Source organism: Myotis lucifugus, unplaced genomic scaffold (genome assembly GCF_000147115.1).
Source record: "Myotis lucifugus unplaced genomic scaffold, Myoluc2.0 scaffold_137, whole genome shotgun sequence".
NCBI classification, from domain to species: Eukaryota; Metazoa; Chordata; class Mammalia; order Chiroptera; family Vespertilionidae; genus Myotis; species Myotis lucifugus.
Window position 1 is genome coordinate 3,408,889 of NW_005871185.1, and position 17,853 is coordinate 3,426,741.

The 17,853-nt window shown below is 43.7% G+C and overlaps 1 protein-coding gene across 3 annotated transcripts in view; it reads right to left on the reverse strand.

Annotated features, from left to right (window-relative positions):
* Window positions 1-17,651, reverse strand: part of USF3 (upstream transcription factor family member 3) — a 42,157-nt gene extending 24,506 nt beyond the window's left edge. The window contains exons 1-3 of one of the 3 annotated variants that reach the window (XM_023758686.1): window positions 17,396-17,651; window positions 3,349-3,464; window positions 1,925-1,989 (exon numbers count right to left, since the gene is read on the reverse strand). In XM_023758686.1, the coding sequence (XP_023614454.1) occupies window positions 1,925-1,971 (47 nt within the window). In that variant the 5' untranslated portion in view covers window positions 1,972-1,989; window positions 3,349-3,464; window positions 17,396-17,651. Of the gene's footprint in view, window positions 1-1,924; window positions 1,990-3,348; window positions 3,465-5,343; window positions 5,388-17,395 lie in introns of those variants that run through there. The other 2 variants (XM_006094456.3, XM_023758685.1) reach the window with 2 other exon arrangements.
* Between the last annotated feature and the right edge of the window lie 202 nt (window positions 17,652-17,853).

The following is a 17,853-nucleotide window of genomic DNA, read 5'->3' on the forward strand; positions in this document are numbered from 1 at the left end:
TCTAAAAGTCTGGAAACATATCCTCAGGTGAGGATAAAAAAAAAAAGAAAGAAATGTCATATCCTATGAAAGATACATCTTGAAAATGCCTAAAGAAAGTTGTCATTTTTTTCATGGTGAAGGGACTGGAGTCTATGTTGATGAAAACACCTTGGTGGCTGTGGTGACTGGCAGTGGCTGCAGCAGCAGCGTGATGGGGCTGGTGCCTTCCCCTGATCAGCCCAGTCGCCTCCCACAAAGGGAGGCCAGACTGTGGCTTAGGCCCGCTCCCCAAGGGGAGCAGGGAGCGGGCCTAAGCCGTCAGTAGGTCATCCCCTGAGGCTCCCAGTATGTGAGAGGGGGCAGGCTGGGCTGAGGGACCCCCCCCCCCAGTGCACGAATTTCGTGCACCGGGCCCCTAGTATCAATATAAATTTAGAATCCACAATTTCTGAAAGTAACTACAATTCTCTATTCTTACACACCCACAAGCCATTGGTCAGGAAGCAAATCAACAAAAACTATTTGAAAAATGTAATTAAGGAACTAGTCAACACTCAATGTGCCAAGTAGGTGACTTCTTTTTTTTTTAGAGAGAGTAGGAGGGAGGGAAGGGGAGAGAAAGAGAGAAACATTGATTGGTTGCCTCCCACACCCACCCGACTGGGGGTGGGGATGGAACCTGCAACCCAGGTATGTGCCTTTAACCAGGAATTGAACCTGAGACCCTTCGGTGCGCAGGCCGACACTCTATCCACTGAGGACACCAGCCAGGGCACAAGTAGGTGACTTCTGATGTTTGCCTGGCACCCAGGCTAAGGTGGAGGTGAGTGTTTAAAGGAGATAAGCAACAGCAGGGAGGTACCTGGAAATCCCCAGGAAGGGAACTATGGCAGCCACCAGCACTGACAAGTGGCATTTCAGCCATCTTTTGCAATTATGTATCTTAAGTTATCCAAACCCTTAAATTTTATTAAAAGCTAATCTATTAAAAAGATTGATTTTTCCCTTTCAGGTACCATTATTCAACACATTAACATTTTCTAACAGCTATTGGGTAAAAAAAGAGAATAGTGATTTTAATATTAATGGAAGCAGCCTGGCCAGTGGAGTTCAATAGTTGAGCATCAGCCTATGAACCAGGAGGTCATGGTTTGATTCCCAATCAGGACACATGCTCGGGTTGAAGGCTCGATCCCCGGGGGACTGGGGGGGGGGGGGGGGGGTAAGGTCCAAGGGGAACTTGCAGGAGGCAGCTGATCAATGATTCTCTCATCATTGATGTTTCTATCTCTCTCTCCCTCTCCCTTACTCTCTGAAATCAATAAAAATATTTTTTTTAAATTAATGGAAATATTGGCCATGTAATTCTAAGGAGAAACACTGGCCAAAATGGTAGAAATCCAGAAGGGAGTAAAATCCATTTCTGGCATGGTTACAATGATAGGGACCTACAAGGCATGGAAAGACACACCAGAAAGTTTAAAATCATTCCAGTATCTCAGAAATATTAATAGCAATTTGGTTCAAATACCAAATGCTAAAAAAATAAAAGAACCAAAAATAATATTGTACTGATATGCATATTGACATAATGGTTTCTAATATCACAAAATGTCTATTCAAACTGACTTCAGCCTGCGTGAGCTTAGGATCTACAAAGACTAATCCTGTTTGGAGTAAAAACTTTCAGAAGAAACTAAACATTTAGAATTGATTTGGTATTACACTTGTTACACTGCTGGCAGAATAAGAACAGGTAAATGTAAACTATGTACCCCTTTCTATAAAGCGATTTCTATCTATCCACACATATTTTAAAAGAGTAATGATTTTCTAGGCATCCAAATGAAAGTTCCCTAAGGATTACCTATTTAATAAAGTAGGGACTAATTCTGCTTCTTATCTTCTAAGACTATATTATTTTTGAACTGCGGCTACATACCTGTGCTGCTTTTTTGTAGGAGTCTCATTTTCTGTCATTTCTGGCATGGTTACAATGATAGGGACCTACAAGGCATGGAAAGACACACCAGAAAGTTTAAAATCATTCTAGTATCTCAGAAATATTAATAGCAATTTGGTTCAAATACCAAATGCTAAAAAAATAAAAGTGTTATCATGAAAAAAGCTCTGGGGATAGAAAAATGTATAAGAAAAAAGGACAAAAACATTATATCTAGCAGATGGAGAACAAGATGCATGTCAAATGTGAGGTGTAGCCAAAAAGCAGAAAGACTATATGGGCTTGGAAATCAAGGAAAGTTAATCAAGGGTATGGATTTGAGCAAGACCTAGAAAGACAGGTAAAACATACTTGAGTTGGGAGAGTATGTTCTTTGTTCATGATACTGTTTGTTTGTGATACAAAATTTAAACTAGAACAATGAACCCTCTCTCTGAACACAGAACAAACAAAAGTGATAAGCAGACAAATACGTAATATTCTATACATGGAAGCATTCATTCATTCATTCACTCATTTGCTAGGCCTCTTTCATTTCAAACTGAAAAAAGTCTTAAGTTACCATTTTGAGAGTCATTAAACTCTGAATATGAAAATTCTATTTATATTTAAAATATCATAATAGTAAAGAATGTATGTACTATAAGAAAATATACACATGTGCCAAAAAAGCCTGAAAGCAAATACTTTGAAATATTAATCATAGTTATGTAAGGCCAGCAATAATAGAGGTTATTTCTTTCTCTTTTCTAATTTTCAAATATTCTGTAATGAAAACTAAAATGCTTTTAAATCTCAGGGATTGACAATCTTTCAAAAGAGGTTTGTCAAGTTGGGCAACCTGTTCTGGTGCACTGGAGGATGTGCAGGTGTGGTTCCCCATTTTTCTCCATCAGAGGAAGGAAGAAGGCAGCAAGTATGGAATCAGAAGCCAGCACAACTGTAAAACCTGATTCTGCCATTTCCTAGCTGTGAGGTCCTGGGCAAGTTGTATTACCTCTTGGAACCTCACATGTCTCATCTACAAAATGGATCATAATCACATACCTAGATTATTGAGGTATTTCAAGAAAGGAAGGAAAGAATGCAAGGAGAGCACAATAGCAAGGAGCCTAGCAGTAAGAAGTCAATAAATGCTAGCTATCAATATTAATGAGGTATTTTAGGTTAAGGCTTTAACCTGGGAAGGAAGTGAAGGGTCCTGGGAAATAATAGAAGTGAATGCAGAGGTGATGACAGCCTAAGGAGAAATGTGTGCTTAAGACCCATTTTCAGCAGCTTATTCTACCTTATCCTTAACACTTGTGAAGTTACATATCTGCCTAGAAGCAACACACTCACATTAGATGACCATATAATGATAATGTGAGGCATGTGAGTAAATAAATCCATCACTTTCTTACCCAAGGGCTTGCAGAATTTCTTCACTTTTGATTCCTGGCTTCCAACGCCTCCTGTTTATGATCCAAATCTATCATCTTCTGCCAGAAGATGGTCTATAAGTTATGTTTTCTTCTTACTACACAGAGAAAAATCAATACATGTTTATAGCAGCATGTAAAACAAGAACTGGTGATCTATGGCATGCAGGTAGATTTTCACTTGCAAGGCAATAAATGTAATTGCTTTCAAAAGTCCCTTTCCTAAGGCTTAGCCATGCTCCACCCCACAAAGATGATAGTACTGCAGTTATGGGATGGTTGGTCCCCAGGTGACTTTCTCCTTTCTCTTAGGCATGCTCACTATCCCTCAGGTTCTCACTGTCCTCCATCTATCTCTTACACTAAGACCTATCCTTAATTTTAAAATTATCTTTCCTTTAATTTCCTACTCCCCGGCTTCGCTTCTCTCCTGTCAGAGTGACTGAAAACTTACTCAAGGACCTTTCACTAAGGCTACACTAGGAAGACAGCACTCAGACTGTGCACTGTATGAGTTCTGTAAACCAAAATTAATTTTAGGCTATAATAAAGAATTCAAAGCATTTATTTGAGCAAAAAGATCTGTAGCCCAGGTGACAGATTCAGGTAGCACCCTAAATTGTGTTCCACCAAGATAAAGGAGAGGCGGGGGGTGGGGTGGGGGTGAGGTTAAATATGGTTTTATTGATTTTAAAGAGAGGGAGAGATAGAAACATTGATGAGAGAGAAACTGATTGGCTGCCTCCTGCACACCCACTACTGGGGATCAAGCCTGCAACCCCGGCATGTGTCCTGACCGGGAATCAAACCGGGAACCTCTTGGTGCATAAGACGCAGCTCAACCAACTGAGCAACACCAGCTGGGTAAGATGGTTTTTTTTTATAGCAGTAGTTCCCATCCAGGGTCCCAATTAGGTCCATTTATGTAAATGAAGTATCAAAATTGTGCAGTTCTGATTGGACAGGGCAGGTCTCAATCCATTGGCAGAAAGAGGAAACCAGGGTAGAAAGAGAAAGCAGAGAGTTCAGTCTGAGGTTCTTCCCAATATACAGAGTACACGAGGGACCCCTGTGAGCAAACAGCTGCTAGACTCTTACTGTTCATAAAATCTGGGCCCTCAGGTAGACCATGGGGAGTCCATCTCAGCAGATAAAGCCCTTCTTGAGGTTCACATCAAATAATCTTTCCTTTTAGGAAACACAGCTCTAAAAACAGATTTGGGGGATTCATTCCAGACAAATGAGAAGCACTGGGTAGAGCCCAGGAATCTGTTTTTTCAACAAGGTCTCGAGGAGATTTTATTTTTTCTTTTCCTTTCTTCTCCTCCCCGCCCCCTCCTTCACATCCTCCTTCTTCTTCATTTTTTTATTTGGAACAAAAATGTTTGAGAAACCTAGGTCCACTTTAGGGCAATGCTTCCTAACCATTCCTAAAAAGAATTATCAGAAGGTAATAGTTAAAAATACAAATAAATTCTCAGCCCATCCGCTGATCCCAGCCCATCCGCTGGGAGGCCTTGCGGCTCCACTTGACACCGGGACAGTGAGGCCTCGCTGCTCCACTGATCCTGGTGCTGGGAGGCATATTATCCTTTTACTATATAGGATAGAGGCCTGGTGCACGGGTGGGGGCCGGCTGGTTTGCCCTGAAGGGTGTCCCAGATCAGGGTGGGGGTCCCGCTTGGGTGCCTGGCCAGCCTGGATGAGGCGATGATGGCTGTTTGCAGCTGGTCACACCCCCTTCAGGGTGGGGGTCCCCACTGGGGTGCCTGGCCAGTCTGGGTGAGGGGCTGAGGGCCGTTTTCAGGCTGGCGGGCGACTGAAGCTCCCAACCTCTCCTTTTTTTCTTTTTTTTTTATTCTGGGATTTATTTACCTTCTATGGCTGTCACTGTAACTGAGAGCCAGCTTTAGCTCTGAGGCTCGGCTCCAGCTCTGAGACCTCCGCTGCTGAAAGCAGGTATCTGGGTTTGTTTACCTTCTATAATTGAAACACTGTTGCAGCTCCAGCTCTGAGGCCCAGCTGGCTGAAAGCAGGTTTCTGGGGTTTGTTTAGCTTCTATAATTGCAACATTGTTTCTTAGAGTGCAGCTCAGAGGCCAGCAGCGGCAGGCGGGGAACCTTGGCTTCCTCCATCACAGGAGCAAGCAAGCCTCCTGTTCGCTTCAGCTGCCTGGCTGCGGCTGCCATCTTGGTTGGCAGTTAATTTGCATATTGCCCTGATTAGCCAATGGGAATCGTGTCAGAGGTACCGTTAATTACCATGTTTGTCTATTATTAGATAGGATATATATTTTACAGAATTACCTATTCTATACATATTATCACATGAACATAAATTTTTACATAAAATATGCTATATATGTCGCTGAAACATGCTTTATTTTTACTTTGGAATATAATTATATATATCTATCATACATATTTTAATTTGAAAGTTACAAACTTGTACATAATGCCTATCCTTTGGAATGAGGAAAAGAAAATATACATACATATATAGGACTTCAACTTAAGAATTTTTGGGAGACACAATACAGCGCATAAGATCCATAAACATATATATATATGAACGGGACACAGAATATATCTGGGAAGATTATCTTTGGGGGAGGGGAAAAGGGAGACAGGGTATATCTCATATAATTTTAATTTTTTTGTCACATGCATGCCTTTTCTCTTCTAAAATATGCATTAACTTTTCAGTTTTTCTAATAAATGCATCTAAGACTATTTCCTCAAAGTACATCTTTGTCCACAGCCCATAGATTTTGATATGTAATATTATCAAATCACTAATTTCTATTTTTTCTTTTTTTTCTCTTTTTTAAAGTCACTAATTTGTAAATAGTACATAGTCTCAATTGAATTTTAAATTTTCAAAAATACTATACTGGAAAAAAAAAAGTAAATATTACCCCTAACCACATTTCTTTTATTTGAGGAGGAAAATTAAAGTCCCCCTACCACTTAGCAATTCTACCCTATCCCAGTTGGGAATCAATTTGACATTAATTTTCCTGATCTTTCTACAGAATTACCTATTATATATGTACTAGAGGCCCAGTGCATGAAATCGTGCACTCGAGGGGTGGGGAGGGGTTTCCTCAGCCCAGATTGCGAGAGGGCGCAGGTCAGGCTAGGCCGAGGGACCACACTGGTGCAGGATCAGGGAAGGGGAGGGATGCGGGAAGTTGGCCAGCCAGGGAGGGACCAAGGAGGGGCTCCAGGGCATGTCCGGCCCATCTCGCTCAGTCCGATCAGCCAGACCCCAGCAGCAAGCTAACCTACTGATCAGAGTGTCTGCCCCCTGGTGGTCAGTGCACATCATAGTGAGTGGTTGAGCAGTCTTGGCATATCATTAGCATATTACGCTCTGATTGGTTGAATGGCCAACTGGACAACCAGACACTTAGCATTTTAGGCTTTTATTATATAGGACTAGAGGCCCGGTGCACAAAAATTTGTGCACTTGGGGGGGTCCCTCAGCCCGGCCTGTGCCCTCTCGAAGTCTGGGACCCCTCGGGGGATGTCCACCTGCTGGCTTAGGCCCACTCCCCCGGGAGTGGGCCTAAGCTGGCAGTCAGACATCACTCTGGCAGCCCAGGAGCCCTCGGGGGATGTCCACTTGCCAGCAGGGAGCAGGCCTAAGCTGCAGTCGGACATCCTTAGCACTGCTGAGGAGGCAGGAGAGGCTCCCGCCACCACCGCTGTTCTGGCAGCCATCAGCCTGGCTTGTGGCTGAGCAGAGCTCCCCCTGTGGGAGCGCACTGACCACCAGGGGGCAGCTCCTGCATTGAGCATCTGTCCCCTGGTGGTCAGTGTGTGTCATAGTGCCAGTCATTCCCAGTCATTCTGCTATTAGGGTCAATTTGCATATTACCCTTTTATTATATACGATAGAGGCCTGGTGCACGGGTGGGGGCTGGCTGGTTTGCCCTGAAGGGTGTCCCGGATCAGGGTGGGGGTCCCGCTGGGGTGCCTGGCCAGCCTGGGTGAGAGGCTGAGGGCTGTTTTCAGGCTGGCCACACCCCCTTCAGGGTGGGGATCCCCACTGGGGTGCCTGGTCAGCCTGGGTGAGGGGTTGATGACTGTTTGCAAGCTGGCCTAGCCCCACAGCGGGAACCCTCACCCCATGGGGGGTGTGGCCAACCTGGGTGAGGGGCTGAGGGCTGTTTGCAGGCTGGCCACAGCCCCTTCAGTGTGGGGGCGGGGGGAGGGTCCTGCTGGGGTGCCTGGCCAGCCTGGGGGAGGGGCTGATGGCCATTTTCAGGCTGGCCATGCCCCCCAGCGACCCAAGCTCCCAGCCTCTCTTTTTTTTTTTTTTCCCCCCCAGCACCTCCTTGAGCGGAGGCCAGGGTAGGCTGGAAGCAGGTATCTGGGATTTATTTATCTTCTATAAGTGAAACTTTGTAGCCTTGAGCAGAGCCCAGGGCCGGCCAGGGCAGACAGGAAGCTTGGCTTCCTCCATCGCCAGGGGCAATCCAAGCCTCCTGCTTGCTCCAGCTCCCTGGGGGCCACCATCTTTGCATATCTGCTCCTGATTGGCTGGTGGGCGTGGCTTGTGGGAGTGGCAGAGTGATGGTTAATTTGCATCTTTCTCTTTTATTAGTGTAGACTAGAGGCCTGGTGCACAAAATTTGTGCATGGGGGGGGCACTCAGCCCGGCCTGCACCCTCTCACAATCCAGGACCCCCCTGGGGATGTCCAACTGCCGGTTTAGGCCCGATCCCACAGTCAAACATCCCTCTCGCAAGCCGGGACTGCTGGCTCCTAACCGCTCACCTGCCTGATCACCCCTAACCACTCGCCTGCCTGCCTGATTGCCCCTAACCACTCTGCCTTCCTACCTTATCACCCCTAACCACTCGCCTGCCTGCCTGATTGCCCCTAACCACCTCTGCCTGCCTGATCGCCCCTAACTGCTTGCCTGCCTGATCGCCCCTAACTGCCTCTGCCCCTGCCTCAGCCCTTGCTATCGTGGCTTCATCCAGAAGGAAGTCCAGAATGACGTCTGGAAGGTCATTTGGCTGTCCGGTATAATTAGCATGTTACGCTTTTATTATTATAGATGTTCTAGCAGCTTACTCTGTGAGCTATTCTAAATGGTCCTGGAACAGTTGTGCTGATGTCTAATTAATTACCCTTTGACCATTGCTATGGTCTGAATGAGATCAGTGCCCTTATAAAAAGAAGGCTCAGAGAGCTTGCTTGCCTCTTCTACCATGTGAGGACACAGCAAGAAGTCGACAGTCTGAAACCCAGAAGGCTGCCTTCACCAGAACCCAAGCATCCTAGCACCCTGATATGGACTTCTAGCCTCTAGATTGTGAAAAATAAATTTCTGTTGTTTATAAGCTACCCAGGCTATGGTATTTTGTTATAGCAGTCCAAACAGACTAAGACAACCAACCTCAACCTCCTACTACTTTTCAAAGTCTCTGAGCTTTGGGGTTCTCCAGAACTGTGTAAGGAAAACTCACTTTTCTAGTGTTTCCCCTTTAAGACAATATTGGGTTACAGATTGTAAGGTTTTGTCATCAACCTGACCCTATATGCTTTGCATTTTTCATAAATTCCTCAATGCTTTTGATCTTTCAATACTACCCTTTCCAGCTTGTCAACACTAATAACACTATTGTTATTTTCTTATTTTTTTCTATGTTACTTAAGTAGATTTTTCTCATTAAACAAATAAAACATCCTTATATTAAACTACTCAGCTCATACTGAAGGACTTAAGTAAAAAAGTAGTTTTCCCCACTAGTTTTCTTCCTCAAATTTGCTGTTAACTCTACTCAAGTAATTACTGCTGTTACTATTTTTCCTTATTTATACCCTATTCTTTTGAAATGAGTACTAAGTCTAGCCCACACTCAAGGTGAAGAATTAATCTCCATCTCTTGGAGAAGGGAGTATCTAATTATATTTTTAGAATTCTTAGATTTATCTGTTCTCCCCCATTTATTTATACAATCATTTATTTTTATCAGTATAGACTCCAGGACATATATTTTATCCTTTGGGTCAAAATTTAATGCTATCGTTATTTTAGTATTCAAATTGTTCAAGCTTGGCCACTGGGCACTCTTTCAGGTTGGCTCCTTGTCCTTTTGACACTGCCCCGCTCCTCTCCCCCACCCCTGTATTTTAGTACTTTCTTACTTTTTGGCCCTATAAGATGCTCCAGGCCCATCTTGTGATGTATGTCTATTGGTCCTGTTTCTCTGGAGTACCCTGACTACTGTAGTAGGTAATCAATGAGGATGCTGATGAAGAAATGAATGACTGGGTAGGGTACAAGAAATTGTTAAAGCTCCTAAAGTGATTTTGAGGCACAGCCGCTGTAATCACTAACAGATCCTCAAAGTCCCTACATATCCTTTTCCTCACATTAATGAGTGAGTGGTATAGTGGAATGGGAACAGCCTTTGATATCAGACCTAGGATCAAATCTCAAAGCTGACATTTACTAGCTATTTGGTTTTTAAATAAGTATTCCTTGAAGTCTTAGCATCTTCACATTTAAAATTTGGAGATTATCACCAACCCCTCAGAGGACTGTTATGAATTTACATGATAACACATTTAATGGGTCAAGCAAAGTGTCTGGCACATAACAAGAGCTCAATAAACATTAGTTGCCTTTTTCTATTCCCACCCTCCACTAATTCACTGGGAAGTTGGAGGTCATCTGCTACAAGTTCCTTAACCAGATCATACATTTATCATATCAGACCTCTATCTATACATCTATCCTTTCAGCCCACCAGACCATCCTAAAGACAACTCCACCATCTGTGGAGAGGGACTCTACACCTGATTCTTTCCTCTTTAGCACTTCATTTCCTCCTTAATCCTCGTTTGCTTCCAAAATACAAAAGTTTTCCTCATATCAAACAAGAATTTATTGCCTTTTCTTTCTATCATTCCATTTCTCTCCTACTATTCCTGTGAAATTTCTCACCTTTCTTTCATTGGCCAGTCCTTCTTAAACCCATGGCATTATGCCTTCTGATTGTTCTGCCAACCGAAACTGCTTTCTTAGAGGTCAGGGACTATTTTCCACCAATCAAAAGGCCCTTTCTTTGTCTTCCTTCTCCACTCTGCAAGATTTGGGCTGCTGAACTCTCCCTTTCCTGGAAATTCTCTCTCCCAGGGTGTCTTCCTCTTTTCCAATTATGCATCATCTTTCTCTAATATGGATCCTTGTCTTTCTCTCACTTGGACTTCCAAAGCTCAATGCTTTTTTTCTGGTTGCTTTCTCACTACAAAGTTTCAAATTGTTTCTGTGTAAAAGTCATTATGTTTTTATAATAAAGCTACCTTTCAACACTGATCATGCTCCAAATCTTTGGTTAGGCAAAGCCCTCTTCAGAACATTTCATTTCAAAGCCAGTTAACAAGTCAGTTTGCAACATGCTAATCTGCTTTGCCTCCTAAGAGACCTACTTACAATTTCTCCATTTTATCAATGACATCAAAATTTTTGCCCTAGCCAGTTTGGCTCAGTGGATAGAACATCGGCCTGTGGACTAAAGGGTCCCAGGTTCAATTCCAGCCAAGGGCACATGCCCAGGTTGCAGGCTCGATCCCCATTAGGGGGCGTGCAGGAGGCAGCCGATCAATGATTCTCTCTCATCATGGATGTTTCTATCTGTCTCTCCCTCTCTCTTCCTCACTGAAATCAATTAAAAAAAATTTTTTTTTAATTTTAATCTGGCTCTAAACCCCCAAATAATCTTCATATCTTCTCACCAAATGATATCAATTATTTTCACAATCTTTTTCTCCTGCTCATTACTACCACCTTAGACTAGGCCCTGTTTTACATATACCTGGTTCTTAGTACTCTTTTGCTCCCAGTCTTTTCCCTATTCTTCAATGTTTTTATAACTCAACATTTTAGTAATCTAGCCAACTCACTGTATTCCAACATGTACCCCTCCTGGTCCAAAATCTACAATACTGTGTTTTCCAACATTTACTGCATCAAACCCACTCTTGGGTCTGACCTTTCATGGCTTACCTAACACTACCTTCTTCACAGACCAGTCTCACTCATCCACTTACACCTGGTACAACACATGAAGGAGCAGGGTAATAGAACTAATCATGTCATCTACTCTTCCCTCTTCTTCAATTCAGATAGGTTCTTCCCTGTGTTCCTTATCAGTTAGTGCATTTTTAGCTAAATCTATGCTACTTTTTCACTGAAATGACTTTCCACTTCCCTCTGCTTATCTAAATCCTATTGACTTCTTAAAGCCCAGTGCAAGTCTATCTTCCTCTATAAAACCATCCTTAATATTTCTAGCTAACACTATACCCTCTCCCTTTGTTCTGGACTCTAGCTCTCCCATTTCTCAGTAATCTTGTTACAAAATATATCTTTTCTCTCATATATTAATCTCTCCTTCCCTATTAGTGCTTTTTCATCAAATATATCCTTATTTTTTTCCAATTAAAAAGGCAAAAATGGTTTTTTCTCTCTCCTTTCCACAGCTTCTAGATGTTCCCATTCTTTCTCTTGCCCAACCATCAGGCCCCTTCACTGTCCTTTCTTCCTCACTCGCCATTCACTCTTCATCTTGCTGATACCTGGCTTTTATTCCTAAAATTGCTTACATCAAACTCACCAAAAGATCTCCACACTGCCAACTTCAATGAACTTTGTAGGAAATATCTTATGTTTGACCTTCTGGCAACACCTCACTTGTTCTTTGGAGAGCTTCTCTTCCTCATTCCTGAGGTCCTGATGGGACCATAAAATATGGGCTCACCTCTGGGGTGGGCAAGGGGCTGACCAATAAGGATCTGTCCAAGAAGGAAAACGGGCTGAGACTGAGTTAGCCTCACAGACCCATGTGATCCTAGAAGTTGCTGTGCCCTGGCCTTCCCAAGGCTTCATTAGTCTTTCTTCACTTCTGTGAGCTTACCCAGTATCTATCCATAAATCCCCTTTTCTGCTTAACTTAGCCAAAGGAATTTCTGTTGCTTATAACCAAAGAGAAATTGGTCCTGCAAGCAGAGACAGAAGTGGTACCTCTCATGGTTACACTACAAATTTCTCCTCTCTGTCCCCTTCGCTGCGGCTTCTGTTGTTTAGGAAATTACTGTAGCTAAGGAGAGAATGCTTTTGCTAGGGGACCTGATAATGGATTCATTAATTGGGAGGTATGGCTATCAGAGTGTCCTCATGCAATAAGGCAACAGACAAAAGGGAAGTTACAAGGAGAATAGATGAGAATTGTGTGGATCCTGGGGCATCTCTTTGAACTAACACTAGCAGGGAAGTTACCAGTAGACTACTGCTACCTCACACAGGCAAGATCTGCAAAAGCTCAGACCTCTCAGGAATAAAAGTTTGCAAAACACCTGTGTCTGGTTCCAGAATCCAAGCTCTTCAACATACCACTTTCTACTAATATCAACCTACTTGCAGTTCTTTAATCAAGAAATTCCCTCTTTCATTTCCATTCCTTTGTATCTGTTATTTTGTCTGGAATGCTCATATCAACTTTCCAACTGGGAACTCCTAATCATCCTCTTTGAAACTTTCTCTGATCCCTGGAGGGTGGTCCAAAATATCCTGACTTAATACTCTACAATATCTTAACATGAAATACACTCTAGATCAGCGGTTCTCAACCTGTGGGTCGAGACCCCTTTGGGGGTCGAACAACCCTTTCACAGGGGTTGCCTAAGACCATCGGAAAACACATATATAATTACATATTGGTTTTGTGATTAATCACTATGCTTTAATTATGTTCAATTTATAACAATGAAAATACATCCTGCATATCAGATATTTACATTACGATTCATAACAGTAGCAAAATTACAGTTATGAAGTAGCAACGAAAATAATTTTATGGTTGGGGGTCACCACAACATGAGGAACTGTATTAAAGGGTCGCGGCATTAGGAAGGTTGAGAACCACTGCTCTAGATGCTTATTGGTTTTTTCCACGAGGCTATAAGCTTCTAAATGGTAGAAACTACAACTTCCATATTTGTATCCTCAACAATTACTCAGTATGGGAGTAATAAGTGTCTACTGAAAGAGTATCTGGCCTCTCTTAATTTCCTATGGTATTGACCATTGCATAATAGATTTGGGGTACTTATGTTTAAATTAGCATCTAATAAATACTATGTTCAGTTCCTTAATTATTTGATATGATGTTTCCCAATTCTCCTAATAAGTTTAAAAACTTCTTAAGAGCTGAGTTCACACCATTTACTAGTTCTGTATTCTCTTTAGTACCTAAGAGTGTTGGGCACATGGTAAGCACAAAATAAATACTTGATGAACTGAATTAAAAACGCAGTATTAGCACATTTAATGGGAGCAACTTATCATGCCCTACCGATCTAATTAAAAGATCTGGCCTTCTGAAGTAGTGCAATTGTACCCATATGGAAAATTTAATGAGAAAAAGAAAAATTATCCAATTGGACAGTTAACAGTTTCTCTCTTAGCGAGAGTTCCACAAATATTTTAAGGATAACAAAGGCCAACCTCTAGAGCTCAGAGTAAAAAACTCAAAGTATATTCCCTGTGCATACTGCAAGGAAGATTACATGCTTAAGGGGTCTGTCACAACCATAATTACTTAAATTCCACTAACCCCTAACAAATCCATAACAGGAGTAAAAGATAACAATATTTAAAAGCAAAATTAATTAAAGCCAAATCAATCTGTCTTAAAGATGTCTATGGTTATCTTTGCACAATATATAGCACAACCATTGTTTACTCAGACAAAAACCATTTAAGTGCCTACTAATGAAAAGTGCTGTTAGGGCCCAGGAATGCGAAGATGAAGAGAACACAGTCCTGTGTTCTGGCTCTGCCATATGCAACAGTATTTGTCACAAAAGAATATTATGTGACTCGTACCTCCTGGAGTTGCTCAACATGCATGCTCTGGGGGTAGTGGTCTAGTGAAGGAGGTGGATCAACACTTACTTCAGGCAATGTGATTAGTGTTAACACAGAAATAAGTACAAGCTGTCACGGGGCCACAGAGAAAACAGTCAACCTACTAAAGAAGTCAGGAAAAGATATGGAAGAAACTGACATCCATATATGATTCAACGGGAGTTAAAGTGTGAGGAAGCTACCAAGACAGAACCATCTGGGATGGAATCAAACCTATGGTTGCAAGGAGAGTCTGTAGGGTTCCAAAGCAAACCAATCAACTCAAAGCAAAATGTTGTAGAAGGGCCCAAAATAAAATACTCCTTGCCTTTAAGTTTGAGAATAATGAAACCCATATACAAAGGAATTTAAATCACCACATGGTAGAAGCATAAAGAGAATCTTTTAAACAATAGATGGCATCAAAGTTCAAAGAGAGCCAGCCAATCACTAGGAGTTAGAGAGAGCTGTCAGGAAAATCTTCATAAAAGAAGAGTTAGAAACATTGGTGAGGAAGGGAGCAGAGGGGGAGATACTAGTATGCTGAGAAAGACCAATGTTGTTAACAAAAGCAGGGATTTGACCTGTGTATCTGTGGGACCACAAAGAGGTCAAGGTTCCTGTTGGGAAGCAGTGGGGGGAAAGGTGGACACATGAGTGAAGGCCTAATTTAGAAGAGTCTGGAACACAAGCCTAGCAGACTGAACACTGTGCTAGACCAGTGATTTTCAACTGGTATGCTGCCAAGAGGCACACTGGTGTGCCGCAAAAATTTTTAAAACATGTCTATTTAGTCAGGGGCACTAACCTCTTTTCCCTTAGATTGTCAAATAAAAAAATGACAACATGGCCCAGCCAGCTTGGCTCAGTGGTTGAGCGTTGACTTATGAGCCAGGAGATAACAGTTCAATTCCCGATCAGGGCACATGCCTGGGTTCTGGGCTCTATCCCAATGTGGGGTGTGCAGGAGACAGCCGGTCAATGGTTCTCTCTCATCATTGATGTTTCTTTCTCTCTCTCCCTCTCCTTTCCTCTCTGAAATCAATAAAAATATATTTATTTTTAAAAAATGACAACATGGTGATGAAAAAAATAAAATAAAAATTTTAAAAGTGACAACAGCCAACACAACAATAGCCATCCAGTGTGAATGAATCAAAATTACACCTATTTTTTTTTTTTTTGGTCAGATCAGCAAAAAGTTTATTTTTTGGAGAGCTATGGAATTTAGTAGCTTATGAGGTGAAAAAGGTTGAAAATCACTGTTCTAGACTCATAGTAGTTCTCAACTCTGACTGAATAGAAATACCTGGGGAGTTTTAAAAATATACCTATGGGTGAGACTATCCCATATAAAAAGTAAGAGAATCTCGGGGAGGGGGGAAGAGGAGGGGGGATGGCCTGAGCATTAAAATGTAAAAGTACACAAGGTGATTCTAAAGTACAGTCGGTTCAGAACCACGGGGCTAGAGAAAAGAAAGGTAAAGCATGACAGATATGGTGAAGACCCACGCTTGATCTCAGTCCCTGTTCATAAGCAACAATTTTGAGTTGATCATCTGGTGAAGCTTATCTTCTAACCTGAGTTAAACATTCTCTGATTTAGTGTTTCTTTCCCCTTAGCATTTTCAATGCTAAACTCTGAAAATGGGAAAATAGCCTATAAATTTCTCTTACGTGACTGTTTCACTGACTGCACAATCTGCAACTTTTGAATTTCATTTCCATGATGGCCCATAGACAACTAATTTAGTAAATAATTATTTCAATCCTAAACTGCCCTTAGATCCCTGCAATGAAGTGCTTTTATATTAAAGAATGTCCTAGGCTGCATCCATGTCTGGATTTCATAAAATTTCTCTTTTAAATACAGGGAGAATGTAATACCTATGTATACAAAAGTCACACTGCTTAGACTAAAGCAAAATGTGATATTAAGTATTGATTCCTGTAGTACCTGGAGACATTATACTGTACTGTTCCTGGTTTCAGCAGTGCAATAACTACAAAGTATTTTGCAACAGATACTTTCCGAGTACTTCACAAATAAAGGGAAACAACAAATGTACCCCATACAGCAACTCTGTACTACATTGAACAAGTGTCCTGTGTGGGAGGAAAAAGTCATTAAGGTGATTGGAGAGTAGGACAGCCTGTTGATCCCTCAAAAAGCAGGTCTGTTTGTTTTTGCTTGTTCGTTTTTTAAGAAAAAACATAGATATGAATATGCTTCAGGTTCCATGTTACTCACTGAAGGGTTTATTCAAGAATACTTTGTTTATAGGTAAGCAACTGTCTTCTTTATGCAAACTTAAGTTAGCCACAACTGGTAAAAAAAAAAAATGGTATGAGAACATAAGTTGGAAGCCTATAGCTGAGATTTCCACACACAGGTTTATGCAGTCTCTTATTTCCAGATGAAGTTAATAAATTCAAAGGACTGTACCCCCACTGAAACCGTAGGGGGTAAGTGGGGAAGGTGGAAAGGGGGCAGCGAGTATGGGAGAACCCAACAATCACAATGTTAAACACGAACAAGATTCCAAGAGTTGGCCATTAGCTTCTACCGCTCGTACTCGGAGAGGAAAAGAACAGCTTCTAAAGAGGAAAACGCAAGCCTAACTCTGCGACATGGGGGTGAGAGTCAAAAAGCAAGTCACGTGAGTCTGACCAGCAGGTCCCAAGGAAATTCCGAGCCAGGAGAGCAGAGGGGGTGAACGAGACCGGAAAAGGTGCAGGGGGCGGGCAAAGGCCGTCCGGATGAGCCCGGGTGCCCAGCTCTTTATGCACCAGGGCGGCGAGGAGCCTCTCGCCCCGCGCGCATCTGGGGCCGGTGAGCAGCGAGAGCCCCCCACCGGCCTGGCACCAGGGGGCGCCCGGAGGTCGGGCAGAAGAGGGGTGCACGTAGCACCCGCGCTCGCACCCCACAGCCTCCGCCAGCAGGGTCCCCACGAAAGAGGCACACTTTGCGCAGCCCTCGCCTCCGGGAGCAGGGAGGGGTGGGTGGAGCGGAGCCCGGAGCCGCCCCCCGGAGCCGGCCTCGCAGCCCCGGCCCCCGCCCCCCGCTCCGCTGTCAGCAGCCCCCTCCGCAGTCACTCACCCGCGGGCTGCGCGGTCTCGGCCGCGGCGGCGGCAGCGGCGACCCCCGCCCGGGTCATGATCCCAGGCGCGTAAGGCAGGGCTGTCCGACCGCCCCGGCGAAGCTCTCCCTCCGCGGCCGGCGCCGGCTCCTCTGGGGCTGGGGGAGCGCGGGCCCAGGCCCTCCTCTCCCCCCGCCCCGCCGCCTCTTCCTGCGGCCGCCGCCGCCGCTGCGAGCCGGAGCCCTCTAGGCAGGAGACCCGGCGGCAGCGCGGCCTCAACTTTCCCAGCCCCCCTCCCCCCGCCCCTCCCCGCCCCTCCGCGGCGGCCGCTCGGCAGGCAAACAGCCTACCATGGGTGCGCCGCGCTCCCGCCCCTGCCCCTCAGCCCACCAATCAGGCCCCGGGGAGGCTGCCGTGGTAGCCAATCACAACCCGGGATCCCGTTGCGCTAGGCTGGAGGGCGGGAGGAGGTGAAGGG